The 22,550-nt window shown below is 36.6% G+C and overlaps 1 protein-coding gene across 2 annotated transcripts in view; it reads left to right on the top strand.

The window, feature by feature from the left end:
* The window catches only part of SRFBP1 (serum response factor binding protein 1), a 73,799-nt gene extending 52,015 nt beyond the window's left edge, over window positions 1-21,784 (top strand). For both annotated transcript variants that reach the window (XM_014796538.2, XM_087429900.1), the window contains 4 exons: window positions 14,335-14,416; window positions 15,223-15,934; window positions 17,181-17,218; window positions 21,082-21,784. In XM_014796538.2, coding sequence (XP_014652024.2) covers window positions 14,335-14,416; window positions 15,223-15,934; window positions 17,181-17,218; window positions 21,082-21,266 — 1,017 coding nt within the window. In that variant the 3' untranslated portion in view covers window positions 21,267-21,784. The remainder of the gene's footprint in view (window positions 1-14,334; window positions 14,417-15,222; window positions 15,935-17,180; window positions 17,219-21,081) is intronic.
* The last annotated feature ends 766 nt before the right edge of the window (window positions 21,785-22,550 follow it).

The following is a 22,550-nucleotide window of genomic DNA, read 5'->3' as shown; positions in this document are numbered from 1 at the left end:
GTTGCAAATGGAAGGATTTCCTTCTTTCCCATGACTGTATAATATTCCACTATATGTGTAAATATATACTACATTTTCTTTATCCATTCATTCCTCAACAGACACTTAGGTTGTTTACATGTCTTGGCTATTGTGAATAATGCTGCAATGAACATGATATCTCCTTGAGACAATGATTTCATTTCCTTCAGATATATTACCCAGAAGTGGGATTACTGGATCATATGGTAGTTCTATTTTTAATTTTTGGAAGAATCTCCATACTGTTTTCCGTAGTACATGTACCAGTGTACTTTCTCACCAGCAGTGCACCATGGTTCTCTTTTCTCTACATCCTCACCAACAATTGTTAACTCTTGTCTTTTTGATGATAGTCATTCTAACAGGTGTGAGGTGCTATCTTGTTGTTTTGATTTGCATTTCACTGGTTATTAGTGATATTGAGCTGCTTTTCGTCTACTGGTTGGCCATTTGTATGTCTTCTTTGGAAAAATATCTGTTCAAGTCCTCTTCCTGTTTTTTAATTGAATTATTTGTGGTTTTTTGCTATTGAGTTGTATGAGTTCCTTAAATATTTTGAATGTTAACCCCTTATCTGATAAATGGTTTGCAAATATTTTCTCCCATTCCTAGGTTGCCTTTTTATTTTGTTGATTTTTTCTTTGCTTTGCAGAAGCTTTTTAGTTTTATGTATTTCCATATATTTATTTTGCTTTTGTTGCTTTTACTATTGGTGTCATATCCAAAAAATCATTGCCAAGACCAGTGTCAAGTAGTTTTTACCCCTACGTTTTCTTCTAGTAGTTTTACAGTTTCAGGTCTCATGTTTAAGTGTTTTTAGTCCGTTTCAGGTTAATTTTTGTGCGTGATGTAAGATAAGGATCCAATTTTATTCTTTTCCATGTGAATATCCAGTTTTCCCAATACCATTTATTGAAAAGACTGTCTTTTCACCATTGAGTTTTCTTGACTCCCTTGTCAAATTGGTGACGGTATATGCATTTGTTTATTTCTGGGGCTCAATTCTGTTTCATTGGCCTTTGTGTCTGCTTTTATGCCAGTATCATACTGTTTTAGTTACTATAGCTTTGTAGTATAGTTTGAAATCTGGAAGTGTGATGCCTTCAGCTTCGTTCTTCTCTCTCAAGATTGCTTTGTTTATTCAGGGTCTTTGTAGTTCCCTACGAATTTTAGGATTTTTTTTCTTTTTCCTTCATTTTCTTTTATTGTGAAATTTTTGTTGTACATTTTTGTTTATCAGTCACCATATAAGAGCATCCCTCCACCCCTTGTGCCCACCCCCCACCCCCCTAACCCCTGGTAACCACCAAACAGTTCTGTCTGTCCGTGTGTTGGTTTATGTTCCACATATGAGTGCAATCATGCACTGTTTGTCTTTCTCTTTCTGGCTTATTTCACTTAACATAATATCCTCCAGGTCCATCCATGTTGTTGCAAATGGGACAATTTTGTCTTCTTTATGGCTGAGTAGTATTCCATGGTATGTATATGCCAAATCTTCTTTATCCATTCGTCAGTCGAGGGACACTTGGGTTGCTTCCATGTTTTGGCTATAGTGAATAATGCTGCAGTGAACACAGGGGTGCATAAGCCTCTTTGGATTGTTGATTTCAGGTTCGTTGGGTAGAGACCCAGTAGTGGGATAGCTGGATCATAAGGTATTTCTATTTTTAATTTTTTGAGGAATCTCCATACTGTTTTCCATAGAGGCTGCGCTAGTTTGCATTCCCACCAGCAGTGGATTAGGGTTCCCATTTCTCTACAGCCTCTCTAGCATTTGTTGCTTCTTGTCTTGGTGATTATAGCCATTCTAACGGGTGTAAGGTGATATCTTAGTGTGGTTTTGATTTGCATTTCCCTGATGACTGGTGATGTTGAACATCTTTTCATGTGCCTATTGGCCATCTGTATATCTTTTTTGTAGAAATGTCTGTTCGTTTCCTCTGCCCATTTTTTGATTGGATTGTTTGTTTTTTTGTTATTAAGTTATGTGAGTTCTTTATATATTATGGAGATTAATCCTTTGTCAGATATATGGTTTGCAAATATTTTTTCCCAGCTGGTGGGTTCCCTATTCATTTTGATCCTGGTTTCATTTGCCTTGCAGAAGCTCTTTAATCTGATGAAGTCCCACTTGTTTATTTTTTCTTTTGTTTCCTTTGTCTGAGTAGACATAGAATTCAAGAAGATCCTTTTATGGCTGATGGCGAGTAGTGTACTACCTTTATTTTCCTCCAGGAGTTTTATAGTTTCAGGTCTCACCTTCAGATCTTTGATCCATTTTGAGTTAATTTTTGTGTGAAAGAAGGTGGTCTACTTTCATTCTTGTGCAAGTGGCTGTCCAGTTTTCTCAGCACCATTTATTGAAGAGACTTTGCTTTCTCCACTGTATGTCCTTAGCTCCTTTGTCAAAGATTAGCTGCCCATAGATATGAGGTTTTATTTCTGGACTTTCAGTTCTGTTCCATTGATCTGTGTGTCTGTTTTTGTACCAGTACCATACTGTTTTAATTACAATCGCTTTGTAGTATGTTTTGAAGTCAGGTATTGTGATGCCTCCAGCCTTGTTTTTCTTTTTCAGGATTGTTTTAGCTATACAGGGTCTTTTGTTGCCCCATATGAATGCTAGTATTCTTTGTTGTATTTCTGTGAAGAATGTCCTTGGGATTCTGATTGGGATTGCATTGAATCTGTAGATTGCTTTAGGTAGTATGGACATTTTAACTGTGTTTATTCTTCCAATCCAAGTGCATGGAATATTTTTCCATTTCTTTATGTCATCATTGATTTCACGCAATAATGTCTTATAGTTTTCATTGTATAGGTCTTTCACTTCCTTGGTTAAATTTACTCCTAGATATTTTATTCTTTTTGTAGAAATTGTAAATGAGATTGTCTTCTTGAGTTCTCTTTCTGTTAGTTCATCATTGGTATATAGAAATGCAACTGATTTCTGTAAGTTGATTTTGTACCCTGCCCCTTGGCTGTAGTTGTTGATTATTTCTAATAGTTTTCCAATGGATTCTTTAGGGTTTTCTATATATAAAATCATGTCATCTGCAACCAGTGAGAGTTTCCCTTCTTCATTGCCTATTTGGATTCCTTTTATTCCTTTTTCTTGCCTAATTGCTCTCTCCAGAACCTCCAGTACTGTGTTGAATAAGAGTGGTGAGAGTGGGCACCCTTGTCTTGTTCCTGTTCTCAGAGGGATGGCTTTCAGTTTTTCCCCATGGAGTATGATGTTGGCTGTGGGTTTGTCATATATGGCCCTTATTATGTTAAGGTACTTTCCTTCTATACCCATTTTGTTGAGAGTTTTTATCATAAATGGATGTTGGATCTTGTCAAAAGCCTTCTCTGCATCTATTGAGATGATCATATGGTTTTTATTCCTCATTTTGTTAATGTGGTGTATCACATTGATTGATTTGCAGATGTTGAACCATCCCTGTGTCCCTGGTATAAATCCCACTTGATCATGGTGTATGATCTTTTTAATGTATTGCTGTATTTGGTTTGCCAATATTTTGTTGCATAGATGCAGTTTTTGCATCTATCTTCATCAGGGGTATTGGTCTGTACTTTTCCTTCTTAGTATTGTCTTTGCCTGGCTTTGGTATCAGGGTGATGGTGGCCTCGTACAATGTGTTGGGAAGTGTTCCATCTTCCTCTATTTTTTGGAAGTGTTTGAGAAGGATAGGTATTAAGTCTTCTTTGAATGTTTGGTAAAATTCTCCAGAGAAGCCATCTGGTCCTGGACTTTTATTTCTTGGGAGGTTTTTGATTACTGTTTCAGTCTCTTTACTTCTGATTGGTCTATTCAGGTTCTCTATTTCTTCTTGATTCAGTTTTGGGAGGTTGTATGACTCTAGGAATTTATCCATTTCTTCTAGATTGTCCAATTTGTTGGCATATAGTTTTTCATAGTATTCTCTTATAATCTTTTGTATTTCTGTGGTATCTGTTGTAATTTCTCCTTTTTCATTTCTAATTTTATTTATTTGAGCCTTCTCTCTTTTTTTCTTGGTGAGTCTGGCTAAGCGTTTGTCAATTTTGTTTATCTTCTCAAAGAACCAGCTCTTAGTTTCATTGATCCTTTCTACTGTTTTTTTTTATTTCAATTTCATTTATTTCTGCTCTGATTTTTATTATTTCCCTCCTTCTGATGACTTCAAGTTTTGTTTGTTCTTCTTTTTCTAATTCTGTTAGGCGTAGTTTGAGGTTGCTTATTTGGGCTTTTTCTTATTTGTTAACGTGGGCCTGTATTGCTATGAATTTCCCTCTCAGGACTGCTTTTGCTGCATCCCATATGAGTTGGTATGGTGTATTTTCATTTTCATTTGTCTCCAGATATGCTTTGATTTCTCCTTTAATATCATCAATGATCCGTTGGTGGTTTAGTAGCATGTTGTTGAGTCTCCACAGCTTTGTCACTTTCCTGGCTTTTTCCTTGTAGTTCATTTCTAACTTCATGGCATTATGGTCTCAAAAGATGCTTGTTATGATTTCAATCTTAAATTTATATAAGCATGCCTTGTTTCCCAACATATGGTCTATTCTTGAGAATGTTCCGTGCGCGCTTGAGAAGAATGTGTAATCTGCTGTGTTTGGTTGGAGTGCTCTGTATATGTCTGTTAAGTCCATCTCATCTAGTTTTTCATTTAGGTCCATTATTTCCTTATTTATTTTCTGTCTGGATGATCTGTCCATTGATGAGAGTGGCATGTTAAGATCCCCTACTATTATTGTGTTGTTGTTAATATCTCCTTTTAGGTTTGTTAATGGTTGCTCTATGTACCTTGGTGCTCCTGTATTGAGTGCATATATATTTAAAAGTGATATGTCTTCTTGGTGGAGTGTCCCTTTTATCATTATATATTGCCCCTCTTTGTCTCTCATTACCTTATCTTGAAGTCAACTTTGTCTGATATAAGTATGGCACAACCTGCTTTCTTTTGTTTGCCATTAGCTTGGAGTGTTGTCTTCCATCCTTTCACTCTGAACCTGTGTTTGTCTTTAGAGCTGAGATGTGTTTCCTGGAGGCAGCATATTGTTGGGTCTTGTTTTTTAATCCGTCCTACCACTCTGTGTCTTTTGATTGGAGAGTTCAGTCCATTTACATTTAGGGTAATTATTGATATATGAGGGCTTGTTGTTGTTATTCTATTGCCCTTTTTCTGGTTCTTTTACATTTCTTTTGGTTCTTGTCCCATATGTTTCATACTACCAGTGCAGTTTGTTAGTTCTGTATGGGGGTTCCCTTAGTTTTCTCTTTCTTTATTGTGTGTGATTCTGTTCTGATTATTTGGTTAGTGGTTACCATGAGGTTTCTATAAAACATCTCATGGAAGCGAGAGTCCATTTTTTGGTGACCTCTTATTCCCTTAGACTAAGCCGATTCAATCTCTTTCCTCTTCCCCTTCTATGTTATTGTTGTCACATCTTATTCCTTCTTGTGTTGTGAGTTCGTGTTTAACACGATGAGGTTATATTTATGCTTGGTGTTTACCTTCCCTTGATCTTTGGTTTTATAATTAAGTATTCGCTAATCTATTTTGATAGAGGACTGCAATTTTTCTGGTTTCGTCAACCTATTTTCCTCCTCATTCAAAACTTTGAATCCCCTTTCTCTTTTTTTCCTCAGGGATGAGGGCCTTCTTGAGCACTTCTTGTAGTGGAGGTCTTGTGGCAATGAACTCCCTTAGCTTTTGTTTATCTGGAATAGTTATTATTTCTCTCTCATATCTGAAGGATATTTTTGCTGGATAGAGTATTCTTGGCTGAAAGTTTTTGTCCTTCAGAATTTTGAATATATCGTTCCACTCTCTTCTAGCCCGTAAAGTTTCTGTTGAGAAATCGGCTGAGAGCCTGATAGGAAATCCTTTGTATGTTATTTTTTTTTGTCTAGCTGCCCTTAATATTTTTTCTTTGTCATTGACTTTTGCCAGCTTTACTACTATATGCCTTGGAGAGGGTCTTTTTCATGTTGATATATTTAGGAGATCTGTTGATCTCATTCACTGGTATTTCCAGCTCCTTCCCCAGGTTTGGGAAGTTCTCAGATATTATTTCTTTGAAACAAGTTCTCTGCTCCTTTTTCCCTCTCTTCTCCCTCTGGAATACCTGTAATCCTTATGTTGGATTTCCTGATTGAGTCGGATAGTTCTCAGAGAGTTTCGTCATTTCTTTTTTTTAGTCTTAGTTCTCTTTCCTCCTCCATCTGGAGCACTTCTGCATTGCTGTCCTCAATATTGCTAATTCTTTCCTCCATATTGTCGGCTCTGGTGCTTAAGGCTTCCAGATTTGTCTTTATCTCCTCTATTGTGTTTTTCATGTCTAAGATTTTTGATTGTTTTTTTTTTTTTTTTGTAGTTTCAGTCTCTTATGTGAAGAAACTCCTGATTTCACTGAATTGTCTGTGTTTTCTTGTATTTCATTAAGCTTTTTTATGATGGCTATTTTGAATTCTCTGTTGTTAAGGTTATACATTTCTGTGCTTTCCGGGTTGACTTCTGGGTGCTTGTCATTTTCCTTTTGGTCTGGAGATTTAATATATTTTTACATGGTGCCTGTCGTTGTTGGCTTACCTTTCCTCATAGTGAAAATATATGGTCGCAGTTTTCTCTTGCTGCCGCTGGGTGGGGATCAAGGGCTGTGTATTCTGGCCCACCTCAATGTGGGCACTGTTGTCAGCCCCTGGCTGATCTGCGGTGTGGCGGAGTGGAGGCTGCTGGGGGGGGGGAGCATGGAAACAGCTGGGGCTGGAGCACAGCTAGGCCGAAGCAGCTGGGGCTCGGGTGCAGGTGGGTTGAAGCAGCTGCAGCTGAAGTGCCGCTGGGCCAAAGAAGCTGGAACTGGAACGCACCAGGCCAAAGAAGCTGGAACGGAGTGCGCTGAGCCGAAGAAGGAGGAGCTGGAGTGCTGCTGGGCCAAAGAAGCTGGAACTGGAGTGCGCTGGGCCAAAGAAGCTGGAACTGGAGTGCGCTGGGCTGAAGAAGTTGGAACTGGAGCGCTGCTGGGCCAAAGAAGCTGGAACTGGAGTGCGGTGTGCTGAAGTCGCTGGCGCCAAGTCAGCTGGAGCCTGCGCACAGGCCAAGCTGACACAGCTGGAGCCGGAGGGGAGGGTGGCAAGGGGGCAGTCAAGCCGAAGGAGCTGGGGAAGCTGGGGCTGTGGCATGGTGTGAACTAAGCTGCCTCTGCCTCTAGTGCGGGGGGCAGGCTCACACCACTGCTGGTCGGGCCTGGGGGCCACTGCCTCTGGGGATGGGGCTGAGCTGAAGCACCGCAGTGCTGAAGCACCAGTCCAGCGGGCCGGGTGGGGGAGAGGCACTTACTTTCGCCTCCCCAATCTCAGAGGTTTCTCGCCTCACTGTCGCTCTCTGCTCTCCTGAGGGGCTAGCTTGTTGAAACTACCCTCGCAACAGTTTCGCTCCCTCCGTAGGGGGATCCCCTCGGGCTGTGAGGGGTCTTGCAGAGCGCCGTTTTTCACACGGCGAGCCGCCCCTCCCCCTCCTCCGAGAGCCGCGCGGTCTCAGTCTCTGGGTGGCAGTCCTTGGGAAAGGAATGGAGCTGCTTTTACCTCCTTCCAGTTACTCTGGAGATTCCAGCACCTCAGTCCTCAGGTGTACGGCTGCCTGGGTGCCTCAGACGTCCCCTGTGTTGTGTGAATAGCTTCTGTTGGAATATGAATGTCCTTTTTGTTGTGTCTTAGAAGGGGAGAGTTCAATGCAGTAAGCTCACTCTGCCATGATGCTGACAACACTCCAGGATTTTTTTTCTTATTTCTGTGGAAAATGCCATTGGAATTTGGATAGGAATTGCATTGAATCTATAGATGGCTTTGGGTGGTATACACATTTTAATAATATTAGTTCTTCTGACCCATAAGCATAGGGTATCTTTTTCTATTTATTTGTGTCTCCCTCAATTTCTTTCATCAAAGTCTTATAGTTTTCAGTGTACAGATCTTTCACCTCCTTGGTTAGATTTATTCCTAAGTATTTTATTGTTTTTGATTGTATTATAAATAGGATTGTTTTCTTTATTTCTCTTTCAGATATTGTTGTTATTGTATAGAAATACAACTGATTTTTGAATGTTGATTTTCTGTCCAGTAACTTTACTGAATTTTTTATTAGTTCTAACAGATTTTTGGTGGAGTTTTTAGGGTTTTCTATATATAAGATCATGTCATTGTAAGCAGGGACCATTTTATTTCTTCCTTTCCAACTTGATGCCTTTTATTTATTTTTACTTGCCTAATTGCTCTGGCTGGGACTTCCAGTACCTTGTTGAATAAAAGTGGTAAGAGTGGGTACCCCCATCTTGTTTCTGACTTTTGCGTATGATGTTAGCTGTGGCTTTGTCATATATGACCTTTGTTATGTTGAGGTATGTTCCTTTTATACCCAGTTTGTTGAGAGCTTTTATCATGAAATGGTGTTGAATTTTGTCTTTTTCTACATCTATTGAGAGGATCATGGATTTCATCCTTCATTCTATTAATGTGGTGCATCATGTTTATTGATTTTGCATGTGTTGAAATGCAAAATGTATGTGGATGTTTCTTGTATCCCAGGGATAAATCCCACTTGATCGTGGTGTATGATCTTTTTAATGTGCTGTTGAATTCAATTTGCTAGAATTTTAGCATCTTTATTTATCAGGGATATTGGCCTATAGTGTTCTTTTCTTGTAATGTCCTTATCTGGCTTTGGTATCAGGGTAATGCTAACCTCATGAAATTCATTTAGGAATGTTTCTTCTTCAGTTCTTTGGAAGAGTTTGAAAAGGATTGGCATTAATTTGAGAAGCCATTTATTTTCAACCCATTGTTCTTATTATATTCTTTTAAACAGAATTGTATTCCTATCTATGGAGTAGTGTTTATCTTAGCCACTGTTGAGGACGTGGACACTGCCTCGTAGTATAAACTGGATTTTGTATCAATAGCTGTTCAATACTTGCCCTGAGTGTAAAATATGTTCTCTGTTGTGGAGTGCTTACAGGAAGTTAAATGCCTACACCTCTTACATTTCCTGAATAAACCACATTGTCATCACATATTGGCTGCCAAACTAGGAAGCATAAAGGATAAGAATATAGCTTATATCTTACATAAAAGTAACTAGTCCTATCAACAAAGTACTTTCAACAGAATACTATAATTTTTATTTGCTGATAGCATTAACTGTTGTTTTTCTTTAAAAACATGAGTTGCATATAATTACAGAACCTAAAGCTGTAGTATGCATAATTCTACATATTAAATTGTTAAGTAATCATACCTGATTAGTAACTGCTTGATTTTATATACCTGTATACCTTGTAGACTCAAGCCTGTCTGTTCTTCTTTGAACTCACTGCTGTTACATATGGATGCATAAGCTGTATATGGCACAGCTCCAGTTGTGACAGCTACAATGTGAGTGGCAGCCCTGGGATCATGCAATGCAATGGTCCTTTTTGAATCAGTCTCATTTCTTATTAATCTGGTGTTCTTCCTAAATAAGTCCTCCACGAAGATTACAACATAAAAACACAATTTCAGAGGAAGACATAACAAATAAGAATACCTTCAATCTTATTTTAGAGCCTTTTTTTTTTTTAATAGAATTTACTAAAATCGGATCACTAAATCATGGTTACTCTGAGATATCTTCTAGGGCAGAGAAAGAGCATTGCTAAATAAACTCAGTGATAAAATGGTTCTTAATGAAACAGTGTTTACCTAGAGTCAACACTCGATATGCAAGTATTACCACCACTCTTCTAAAACTTTTTATAACTAAGATGGAAAGATGTAGCTAGCTCTGTAAAGACAAATACACAGTTTATTAAAGCTTTTAGCAGGTTGTCAAAGCTGGGATTTGGGAAAATAGTAGTAGGTATAATTTCGAACAATTATACATGAATACATTTAGTCAAAATCTATTTAGGATTCCTAGAATTTCTTATCTAAAACATGTGAAATTAACTCGTGTGATGAGAACAGTTACTCTCTAATTTATCTGTTTTACAAATGCAGATGTTCATATATTAGGGATTATCTTGGAAGTGAATGTTTAGTAGCTACAAGGGGGAAATATACCGGAAGAAGCATTAGAGATAAACAGCTGCTGCTGCAGTGTCTTTTTTTCCCTTGTAACCTGAAGGAAGAGCAAGGTCTTGGGGTGTGTATAACATTTATCAGGACTAGTTGTTTTTGTTGTCCTTGTTGTTTTTACATATAAATGTTCTGGAATTAGTCCTAAGGATTAAACATATTGCCTCTACACTGAATACCAAATTGTTTCTATTAAGCCAGAATCTCTTAGTGTGTCACCATTCAAGAAGCACATTTAGTACATTTAACGCTATAACCTGTTGCCTTGATTTCACAACAAAAGTCTGTCGTGTTTTTGTTTCAAACTAAACTTTTAAACATCATTAGCCTGCCAAAACATTTTTTTCTTTTTTCCTAATTTTTTAGTTTACCCCACCAAGGATTCTACTAGCTTGTAATTTAGAGCATGTGTTACTCTTTTTCTGTAAAAGACAAGATAATAAATATTTTAGGCTTTGCAGGCCTTACAGTCTCTGTCACAACTACTTTGCCATTGTGACATAGTGCATCCATAGATAGTATGTAAATGAGTGAATTTGGCTATGTTCCCATAAAACTTTATTTAAAAAAAACAGACAGCAGATGAGAACTGGCCCATGGGCCAGTTTGCCAACCACTGGTTTTGAGAATCAAATACTTCTACAAGATTCTTTTTATGGGGGGCTGGCCCAGTGGCGTAGTGGTTAAGTTCACGCACTCTGCTTCGATAGCTCAGGGTTCATGGATTCCAGGCACGGACTACACACCACTCATCAAGCTATGCTGTGGCAGCATCCCACATACAAAATAGAGGAGGATTGGCATATATTAGCTCAGGGACAATCTTCCTCGAGCAAAAGGATGTTAGGCAACAGATGTTAGGTTAAGGCCCAATCCTCACCAAAAAAAGGAGAGATTCTTTCTGTGAAAATGACAGTTCTCTATTAGTCCTTCCCCACATTCAACTTCAGTTTATTCCTGTGGAATTTACTCCCACATCAGTATGTTTATATTAGTACATTTTAAGTGTTAGCTATTGACTTCCTACTGTGGTCTGTTAGGATTTAGATCTCTTTCCTCCTCTAGCCCCTGTGTCATAGATGTACCTTCCTTATCACTTTCATACTCCTAATATACTTGAGTCAAATTTAGATTAGATGATCATTTAGTAGTTATGTTATTTTGACTATGAGTCATGTAGTGAGTGATTATTACTTTTCTTTTCTGCGTAATATTTCTATTTTCTATAGTTTGTAGTTGTTTGTTTATTTTGTTAGTTTTCTATCTTCTCTCTAGTGTAATACCAAACTCCTCATCAGTCATTGAAATCTCCTCTCAAGATATTTAATGCATCGGGTATTCTAAATCTAAATCTAAATCTCCTGTCACCGTCCTGGGTATTCCTTTTGCCTGGATCTCCTGTTTCTCATATCCCATGCCTTCCTCATTCTTTGTATCCTTCATCATTTTAGTGGAGCCAGTAGATGCTAGGGAGAAAGGTTCAAGGGATATAAACTTTTATATACCTTGCATGTCTAAAAGTATTTTTATTCTTCTCTAGTTTGGAAATCATTTTCCTTCAGAATTTTAGAAGCATTACTCTATTGTCTTTTGACCTCTAATTCTGATTCCTGAATTTTTTTTCTTTTTTTGGTGATTTGGGTTTTTTTCTCTCTGAAAGCTGTAGACCCTGATAGTCTGATGTGACTCTCTGTTTTCATATATTGTGTTGAGCCTTTTCAGTCTGAAAAATCACATCCTTCATTGCAGATTCTGTGTTACAGCTTTTGATTTGCTTTCTGTCAAACTCAAATAAGCAATTTTGACTCATACCGTCAGCAGCCCAGCTTGTGGCTGAGTGACTCAGGATACTAGCAATAGACTTCCTTCCCAGATTCTCTCGTATCTCTCTAAAGTAAATAAAATGAGTATAAAGTCCTGAATTGCATCAGTAAACCCTGCAAGGGGTTGAAGAAGCAGAGAATTGACTTAACAGTGTGCTTAATGAATGGCCTCCAAATGGACTACATTTCTTGGAGAAAGTTGAACAGAGGCAAAGTCTAAGAGTCAGAAGCAAGGTGTATTAGTTTCCGTAAGACTGCCGTAACAAAGTACTGTAAATTGGGTGGTATAAAGTAACAGAAATTTATTCCCCCATGTTTCAGAAGGCTAGAAATCTGAGATCAAGGTGTCGGTAGGGCTATGCTTCCTCAGAAGGTTCTAGGGAAGAGCGCTTTCTTACTTATTCCAACTTCTGGTGACCCTAGGCCTTCCTTGGCTTGTGGCAGAATCACTCCAAATTTCTGCCTCAGGCTTCTTCCCTTACTGTTTTTCTACCTCTGTATCTAAATGTCCTCCTTATAAAGACACCAATCATATTAGATTTAGGGCCTACCCTAATCCAAGTGATCTCCTTCTAATTAATTATATCTGCAAACACTCTATTTCCAAATAAAGTCACATTCTGAGTTTCTAGTTGGACATGAATTTGGGGGCGATACTCTTCAACCCAGTACACAAGGTAATTAGAGAGCAGGTGGTCCTGGCATGTGATTTGCCAGATATAATTTAAAGGAGTTATTCTGTAGGTGACGTTACGTAAATAAGTCCTCCAAACAGTATAGATTTCAAACTGCCGTCATTTTGCTTTTACTTAGGTATTCATATGTTTGTATTACTGGCAGGGAAAAAAGCCTTATTTGGGGCTATTAACAATGAAGGGTAAATTTAAAATAAAGACATTTGAAGCTGGTAGATCTACTTTCACATACTAGTGAAATTTATTCACTTGCTTCATGGAATGTTTATTGAATGCCAGCTATTTTACCAGTTACTGTTCTAGGCACTGGGTCTTCAGCAGTGTGGAAGACAAAGTCCCTGCCTCACAGATATGAAAATATCCGCACTGGCATGCAGTGTTAAGTGATGTGAAGTAAATAAAGAGTGATGGAAAGTATTGTGTTAGTTCAGATAACATTTGAACAGAGACCTGAATACAATGAGATGAAGAGCCACGAACCATGTATATATTTGGGAGTAGAGAAGAGCTTGCAATGGAATAGCCTAAGCATCAGAAGACAGTAAAGCTTAAAGAAGAACAGGTAGAAGAACAGCATGATCTGGTTACATTTCAAAAGCTCACCATGACTGCTATATGGAAAATTGGCTGTAGGGGAGCATGATGCAAAGGAGAGTGATGAGTTTCTTATAGGTATGAGCTTATCACATTGGTCCAGGTGAGAGGTGTTGGTGATTTGGTCAAAGATAGAGTAGAAATGGTGAGAATTGACTGGTTCTGGATGTATTTTGCAGATAGAACCACAAGATTTGCTGAAGAATTTATTGTGAGATGTGAAGGAAGGAGAAATGTGATGGAAGAATCCTTAGAGTTTTAGGCCTGAACAACCAGAAAAATTAAAATTACGTACAATAAGGTGGGAAAGGCCATAGTAGAAGTAGGTTTGAGAAGAAAATCAAAGAATTCTCTTTTACAATGTCAAGTAGGTGGTTGGATATATGAATCTGGAGTTCAAGTTAGAGCTGGAGTTAAAAATTTGGACATTGTCAGTCTGCAGATGATATTTAAAGCAATTTGCCTGAATTATTAGTTTTCTAAATTCATAAATACATTAAATATTAGATGTAATCTGTTCCCATTCATTCATCGTTAAATATTTATAAAGTATTGGCTATAAGCCAGGCACTGTGGAGGAAGGTTCTGAGAATACAGTAGTGATACTAGACATTCAAAATAAAAATATATAGCATTAGATAATTTCTAGGTCTCTATTAAATGGAACTTCAAACATTACAGTAGTCATAAATTGTATTACCCAGCTTAGTACTAATATGTTACTTAATTCTTTCATATTAAGTTAGTCTTCATAACTAGATCTTTTAAGCTCTTTGGAAGCAGGAGCTATGTTACACTTTTTCGTAATATCACACATGATGCCTACCACAATTCTGGAAAGATATTAAGTACCCAAAGAATACTTATTAACTGACTATATAATAATTTTAATTGTTCAAGGGCAGTTCTATTTTTGTCAGCATGATTTTGACTTATCTTTAGCAGGGATTATATAAGTGACTTATATAGTGAGAATGTTAACAAATTTCTATTCCCTAATTCTAATTTTTTAAAATTATGATGGATTTTATTTTATTCACTTCTTAATAGTGCCATGTAGTTTTTATTCCCACGTGTTTATTGTTTCAATTTGCAGCCTGATTCTACTGCAACTGAAAGAGCAATAGCCAGACTAGCAATGCACCCTCTTCTGAAGAAAAAAATAGATGTGCTGAAAGGTATGAATTAAATGACTTTTAAGCCATGTACTTAAATGCATTTGTGTATATGATTTTGAATAAATGGATATTCATTTGTTTATTTTTATGGTTCTTTTTCCTTTTGAGGATCTTTTATATTATAAATGTCTCTTTCAAATATTTCCAAATGTAGGAACGTGCCTAAAAATATGGAAGATATCTGATGTCTGAAGAAAAACTAAATCTGTGTTTTTTCCTAAATTCTAATTTGTGAATATATATATATAAAATATATATGCATATACATTATATTTATGGTAATATTGAATGCAATTGATTTTCTAAATATTGATGTAATTCATATTATTACTTATGATGTTACCGCTTAATCACATAATTATGTGTATGTATTATAAAATGTATTGGAAGAATTAAATGCTTTTGTAACAGATTAGAAGATATTTATTTTTGTGTCTGAAAACACAATTTATAATATCCTACAATTGTATCAATACATTATGCCGATAGAAATTAAAGTTGCCATTTTATTTATTTGTATTCAGTGAAGTTTTTAATGTTCTTTATAATGCCAAGATGTGAAAGGATGATTTTCTTTTAATTTTAGAGATTTAAAATGGATACCTCTGAGCAGTTCTTAGAAGTTTGGTTTGTAAAAAGTCAATAGATTGCTTTGTGAATTAATAGTCATTGTACATATTTAATATAAATTCCAATTGTCCTCTTAAATATGTTCAAATAATTTAAGAAATACTGTACTGAAACAATGGTGTTTTTATATTATTTGTTTTAATGCTAAAACAAGTCATGTGCTGTTTCTCTTGCAGCTGCTGTCAAAGCCTTTAAAGATGCAAGACAAAATATTGCTGAAGTTAAGTCATCAAAGAATGCTTCAGAAGAAAATCATTCCAAGGACACTTTGTGTTCAAATGATGATGCCAGTGAGTTACAGCATGAAGGAACTATTATCAGTGAGCAAAAAGAGAAGGAAGCCAAAATATTGGCAAAGAAACCAATAAATAATTCAAAAGAAAAAATAGTCAAGATGAAACATGGACCCAAAGCAGTGGACATTCCAAATTCTCCATCAAAGTCTTCTGAAAAGGATTCTTTAGTTCCCTCTGAAGCCCAGAAGATACCTGCTAACCCCAAAATGAAAACATTAAGTCAAACGAAGAAAAAGAAAGAGTTTGATAGCTCACTTAGTAGTAACAGTGATGGAGAAGAAATACATGAAGAAGAGAAGGAGTATTTTGATGATAGCACAGAAGAAAGGTTTTACAAGCAGTCTTCCATGTCTGAGGATAGTGATAGTGGTAATGATTTCTTCATTGGGAAAGTCAGACGGACACGAAAGAAGGAAAGTAGTTGTCATTCTTCAGTTAAGGAACAAAAGGTAACCCCAAAATTGTTTCCTGTAGAAGATATACTTGAAACCCATCAGGATATAAAAAATGACAAAAACAAACCAAGTACAGAGGCAAGGAAGCTTGAATCAGTATTTTTCCATTCTTTATCTGGATCTAAAAGCTCTAGAAGGTAAGAGTATTTTTCTATTCTGAACTAGTTATTAGTTCTTTTTTTAAAGATATGAAATATCTACACATCCTTACAATGACATACTATCTCCTATATGTATTCTAGTTTATACAATACATCCTGTGTTTAGACTTGGCCCTCTTCAACTTTGTATTGAGATAATATATACAAATACTCATATGGTAATGCCACATTTATCCAACGTCAGAAAATGAGATGTTATAGCCAAGTAATTTGTCTAGCTAATTTAACTTTATCCCTTCAATTATCAAAGTTTTGAAACTTTGAGTTAGCTTTTGATTAAAAGCTTTTGGAAATGTCTCACATATCTCACTCTTTAAACAGAACTTTCTGAAAAGAATATGGTGGATTTTATTCTTGATGACCCAGGGCCATTACTGTAAACATCAATCGTTTTATTATGTATTCTTGTTTCAGTATGTAAGGCTGCTTGCCCTAACACTGAGTTTCTCCAGACTGCTTTGTATTTGGTGATGCTGCTGTCTCTATCCTTGCTGTTAAACACCACTTTTCACAGCTGTTCTGTTATAAATCAATAAATCTAATTTCACTTGTAATTCTAATCTGGTAGGGGATATTTTCACATTTTAGGGTAAAGATCATGGTTAGCTAATTTCTTCAGTAATAGCTATTTTCTTCAGTTAATTAATTTTCTATAATTTATAGGTCAGGGATAATTTTTAATAGATTTGAGAAATGTTGAAATTTTTCAAAATCAGAGTATGGAAAAGATACAACCATCTTTCAAGCATTGAAAATAATTAAATTATTACTTACATCTCCCAAACCTGCCTCAACGGCTACATTTTTTTCTCTCTTGAAAATAACACACCACTATTCCTTCCCTCTCCCACAAAATATAAATCTTAATTTTTGTTAGATGTGACTCATTACCCCTGTGAGAAGACTTTTGAAATTCTTTCTAGATAGTTCTCGAGAGTAGATACAAAGTAATCAAGATAGGATATTTTATGACCAGAAATCCCTATAAGGATGGTGAGAGAAAAATTCCCACATGCTTCTGTAGCAGTATTGGGGTCTAACAAACCTTTGATGTAGCTAAAACCTGGGGTTTTCATAATTTTTTTATTGATTGCTGGTGGGATGAGGGAGTTTATGATAATCCTTTGAATGAGTTTTATCACCAATTTGATTACATTATCTTCTTAAGATTAGAAGGTTTATTTATTTTTTAAAAGTCCTAATGGTGTTTTTCTTCTTTTAGGAATTATAGAGAACAGCCTCCGAAAATCAAAACCCCAGGTATGTGTTAATGGCTGCTTGACCTTCATATGCAAGAGCAATGCTTTGCCAAAATGGAAGGATGAAAAATTCTGGTTGCTTAATAGCCTGAATGAATTATGTACTGACAGATATGGAAACGGCGCATCTTATACTTATCAGTATAATTTTTTATTTAAATTGTTTTTTTTTTCCTCTATGTCTTGCCAATGGGAAAGATATAGACAAAAGTTATCAGGATATATTGGGTCTATTTAATTTATCTTGAACAGTCAACACATTCTTTAAGTAAATCATTATGTAAGTTTTTCTTAGTCAACACCATGCCCTTAAACATTTAGTAACAAGTATGTTACTTTCTGGGTTAATAGTAAAATCAAAGTATTTGTAGATTAATTTGTAACAAATTAAGTTTAATATATTTGGGTAGGCTGACTTCTGTATATAATCCCACACTCTTACTGACTTAAAATAATAAAAATTTATTTCTCACATCACAGTCCACTGTGAATCGGCAGAGGGGCTGTGTTTCATCTAGTCATTCAAGAATCAGGCTCCTTCCATCTTTTGGAAGGAGTTCCTCCTCCAGTTCCCAAATATTCTCCATTTGACCGACAGAAGGGAATAGAGTACATGGGGGATTTTGCAGGAGGTTTTCATTCTTGCCTGAAAGTAGCAGGAATCAGTTCTACTCATATTTCATTAGCCAGAATTCAATTATATGATGCCACTAAAGAGCTAAGAAAGCAGTCTAACTATGTGACTAGAAGGAAAAAGAAAGTGGAACTTCTTGAACACATAACCATGTGCCACTGACCATCCTTTCAATCACCAGATGCCTATTTCACTTTTCGTCCCACACTTAGAGTACACTTACCTCCTTCCCAAGGAAGCCAACCCGAAGTCCCATCCACTCACTGCATCCAGCTCAAAGACCAGGATCGCTGATGCGGTGCTTTCCATCAGATCTGATGGATGTGACTACTCAAAGTTTGGACCTGTGCACTAAAAAGACAGACTGCCTGCCCCCAACTCATACGAAGTATTTAGTGGGAGAGCGGGGGACAAGGTAACCACAATAAAAACTCTCAGTTAAGGGAAAGATGGGAGGCACACAACATGTCTACTACCTGAGCAGAAATTGTGAAGGATTTGAAAGGAACTGCCTTATCCATTGTTCTTCTCCATGGTCCCTGACTGTGTTCTTGGGAGGGTCTTTGTTCCTTGACCACATCTGAAGTGGACATTTAGTATGATCTCCTTGGGGGTTGCCCCAAGTGACTGATAAAAATATATGGTCCTAAAGATGGTTTAAAGTCTTAGCAGTCAGAAGTTTTTTCCAGCCCAGGTTTGTGATTTCGTTCACAATGTAATTCCCTCAAAAGTTTAGTGGATTTCTGACCTCTTTGTTTTCAGTCAGTTCATCCATGAGCTTGTTACCATACCAAAAATTCTTTCCTTGAGCTAGTTCTCAAACTTTCCTTATTTATGTTTATTTTATGTAAAAAGCCCTTATGTGGGTTTTTTTCCCACCCCCACTATCTTTCAGTGTCTGCTGCATTGAAACTCGCAGGTTTGGTTGGGAAGGCCATACCTTACCTCTTAACCTCTGCTCCAGGGCTGAATTCTATGCGCCTTTACTGCTTAAAATCTTTCTCAGTCTCATCTGTTACTGTTTGGAGTCCAAAAGCTTTTCTAAACCTTAAGTTCCCGAATATCTGGGCTCTCTCTTCCCTTTAGTTTCTGCCTGTGGGCTGGCCGATTTTTTCCTGAACTCTTCTCTTTTTTGTAGTACATTGCCAAAGAGCCATCAGTACACTAATCTCTTTATTCTTTCCAACCACTTAACCTGATGCTGCAAACTCCAGAGGTATGTAGCCTGCTTCCCAAGTTTTCACTGGCAAGTTTTACCTGTTTCTGCAGCACATAGGATTGCTCACTTTTTGGCCTCAGATATTCATTTCCTACCACTTACTGCTGAACTGCTAAGCCAATGCCAAATTTAATGGCGGTACCCTCCATCAGAATACCACTTCCAGTATTATTCATAGTAGACTACCTGCTGTAACAAATAACTGCCAAAATTAAGTGATTTATTTCTCATTCATCACAGTATGTCTGCTCTTTGCAGTCTCCTTCCATCTTGTGCCTCTAGGCATTCTAGTTCTCTTTGCTCACTGGGGAAAGAAAGAGATACTAGAGGATTGAATGTGAGGTTTTTATGATCAGGCCTTTTTTTTCACATTCCATTTGCTGTAACTCAGTTACATGACCACATCTAACTGTAGCAAGATGGGAAATAAATTCTGATTGTGCACCTAGCAGGATAAGAAAACTAGGTTTGGCAAACACATGACAATCTGCCTTATTTACCTTATATTTACAAACATAGGATAACTGTAAATTTAAGACACTCCCACGTTTTCCCAGTGAGGACACTCAAGTAAAAAGGTTTTTGTTTAGCTTATATATTTATAATATTTAATTTATCAATTTATTTACGATACAAATTTACTTTGCATAATTATATAAAATATATATTAGTTTAGAAATACTGCCTTTTTTAAATCTCAGTTTTCAGGGCAGGCCCAATGGCACAAGCGGTTAAGTGCGCGCGCTCCGCTTCGGTGGCCCGGGGTTCACCGGTTCGGATCCTGGGCGCGCGCCGGCACACTGCTTGGCGAGCCACGCTGTGGTGGCGTCCGATATAAAGTGGAGAAAGATGGACACGGATGTTAGCCCAGGGCCAGTCTTCCTCAGCAAAAACAGAGGAGGATTGGCAGGTGTTAGCACAGGGCTGATCTCCTCACAAAAAAAATAAAATAAAAAAATAAATCTCAGTTTTCATGAAACAGTTTCATTTAAACTCTTCATCCTTCATTACTAGAGCTACTCTGAGTATTATAACATAGATTTGTAGGGCACATATAATTGGTACAAAATACAGGACATTTTGAATCTGTGTACAGTGATGTTTTGGAAATGTTATCCCAAACTGTGTGCACTTGTTTGTTTAACGTTAATGATGTTTGCTTTTTAAGTAGATCTTTAAAAGGATTTTGATAATGATGTCTAGCTTGCAGTAGAGAAAGTATTCACCCCTCGGACTGATTAATAAATCTATATTAAATTTTTTGCCTCCCTTTTTCTTTCTAATTCTTAAATGTACATTGATTCATGTCTTTTCAGACTAGTATGTCTCCCCCAAACAGTACTTTGTTGTTCAAAATAATGTAGTTCAACTTCCTCATACTATAAGAGGCTGTAAGGACTAAAATGCAAGTTGCCACCCTCATATCTGGTAGATAACTTTATGACTAAAAAATAACTTTGTCTTATATTTGAGTAGATTTAGTAATTTAGCTTGTAATCACAACTTTTTGTTCTGTAACAAAAAGGAATGGAATCAAGTAATAGCTCTTTAAAAATAAATCTGTCCTATCAGCACTGTCAGATCCAGTATCTTAGTTAAAACGTGAATTTTCTGGCTACATCTGCTCCACACGTAGATATCATAAGCTTATGATGTTCCTTTGAAAATACCTTTTTTTTTTTTAGCCTTCCATGTTGTCTGGACTGTGTTTCCTTTCTTAATGTCCATGTAAATAGGACAGCATAGCATATATTAGCAGGCATGCAATAAACATCTATTTACAAGGATTAGAAAGCACGTATCCCATAATTGACTGCTCATGTGTATATTTCAACTTCAAACTGTTCCCATTAGACTTAAATTTTAAATTGTGAGGTATTCTATATAAGTGAAACTAAATTTCTTTCTTAAATACTGATTTTAGAAGATGAAATGTATTTCCCTTGTATGTTATTTAGGTGTGTAGTTAGTTTTCATGTTTTGGTTTTTTTTTTTTCCTTTCTCCTCCCAGGTTTTCAGCAAAATGAGCCTCAAATCAAGAGTCAGTTTAATAAGAGTGCACAGAGAGGACTTGAAAATACAAAACAGCGATCACAGCTGCCTCTTCATCCTTCGTGGGAAGCAAGCAGGAGGCGAAAAGAACAGCAAGCTAAAATTGCTGTGTTTCAGGGGAAAAAAATTACATTTGATGATTGATTAGTACCGTTTTTGTGAACTTTTCCATCTAAAAATTCTTTTTCTTTCCTTTTTTTTTTAACCAGCCCGCTATTTAAACTTGTATTTGAATAAGTCTCTTTGGAAGGGTTATAGAAGTAAGTTTGTGTTTGTCTTTATTTTGCTTTCTTAAGTGTGTTCAAGTTATGTTTATATAAGCCTTCCATAAATCAAGTACATACTTAAATTGATTTTTAATAATATTTCCAGACTGTTCTCTTTATGTCTAAAAGAATTTTGAGATTACAGCTATCTCAGATTTTCTCATTTATGCTTATCATGAAGTGTATTTCATTGGTTTAACTCTATGTTTCTTTGCCTTGAAATAAATGTCGAGGTATATTTAAAATAATAATGGAAAAATATGAGGCAATTGTAGCTATTTAAAATAGAACACATTTGCTAAAAGTTTTTCCTGTTATCAAAACAAAGATAGTAACTTTTATTATGAGTATACAGGTAGTAAATTATACAAATAAATATTTTTATTATAGTTTTAATTATTTGTGATCTTATACTTTTTGACTTTTAAAATAGTTTCCCAGGAGAGTTTTGGATTTCTGAATTATATTTCAGTTATTTAGACAACATACATGTTTAGATGTAGCAACACAACCAAAAATTGGTTCTATATTTCACTGCATATGAATATTTGTGTTAAATCAAGAATGTGTAACATCTGTTTACTTGGCCACGTGTTCCTATAGAAACATTTTTTGAGGAATCATAGTTGGAATTTATAAGAACAAATTCTGAAGGAGGTATGATTGAAAGAGCAATTCCACTGATAGCTGAGCAGACAAGTTATGAGATGAGTCACTGAGGAAGGGACTACTTTATACTTCATAGTACTGTTATTTAAAAGGAAAACACGGGCCGGCCTGGTGGCATAGCGGTTAAGTTCGCACGCTGCACTTCGGCGGCCCAGGGTCCACAGGTTTGGACCCCAGGCGTGGACTGACGCACTGCTTGTCAAGCCATGCTGTGGCGGTGTCCCATATAATAAAGTAGAGGAAGATGGGTGTGGATGTTAGCTCAGGACTAATCTTCCTCACATGAAAAAAAGGGAAAACAGGATTTTAAAAACCCTTTCAAATGTTTCACTTTTTGCTATTCTGGGAGAAATTTAGTTCTTGGTTAACTAAATCGTACTAATTTAGTTCCATGTTTTCTATGCATTGATGCCGTTAATGGCAGGGAAAGCCTCTGGTTAGCAGGAATTCACAAGCTCTGGAGAATCATTTCTATCTTTTTCAGGAGCAGAAG

This window comes from Ceratotherium simum, chromosome 4 (assembly GCF_057802395.1).
Source record: "Ceratotherium simum simum isolate JZ-2026a chromosome 4, ASM5780239v1, whole genome shotgun sequence".
In the NCBI taxonomy this organism is placed as follows: domain Eukaryota; kingdom Metazoa; phylum Chordata; class Mammalia; order Perissodactyla; family Rhinocerotidae; genus Ceratotherium; species Ceratotherium simum.
The sequence above is the reverse complement of the archived record's forward strand: the minus strand, read 5'-3'. Positions and strand labels throughout refer to the sequence as shown.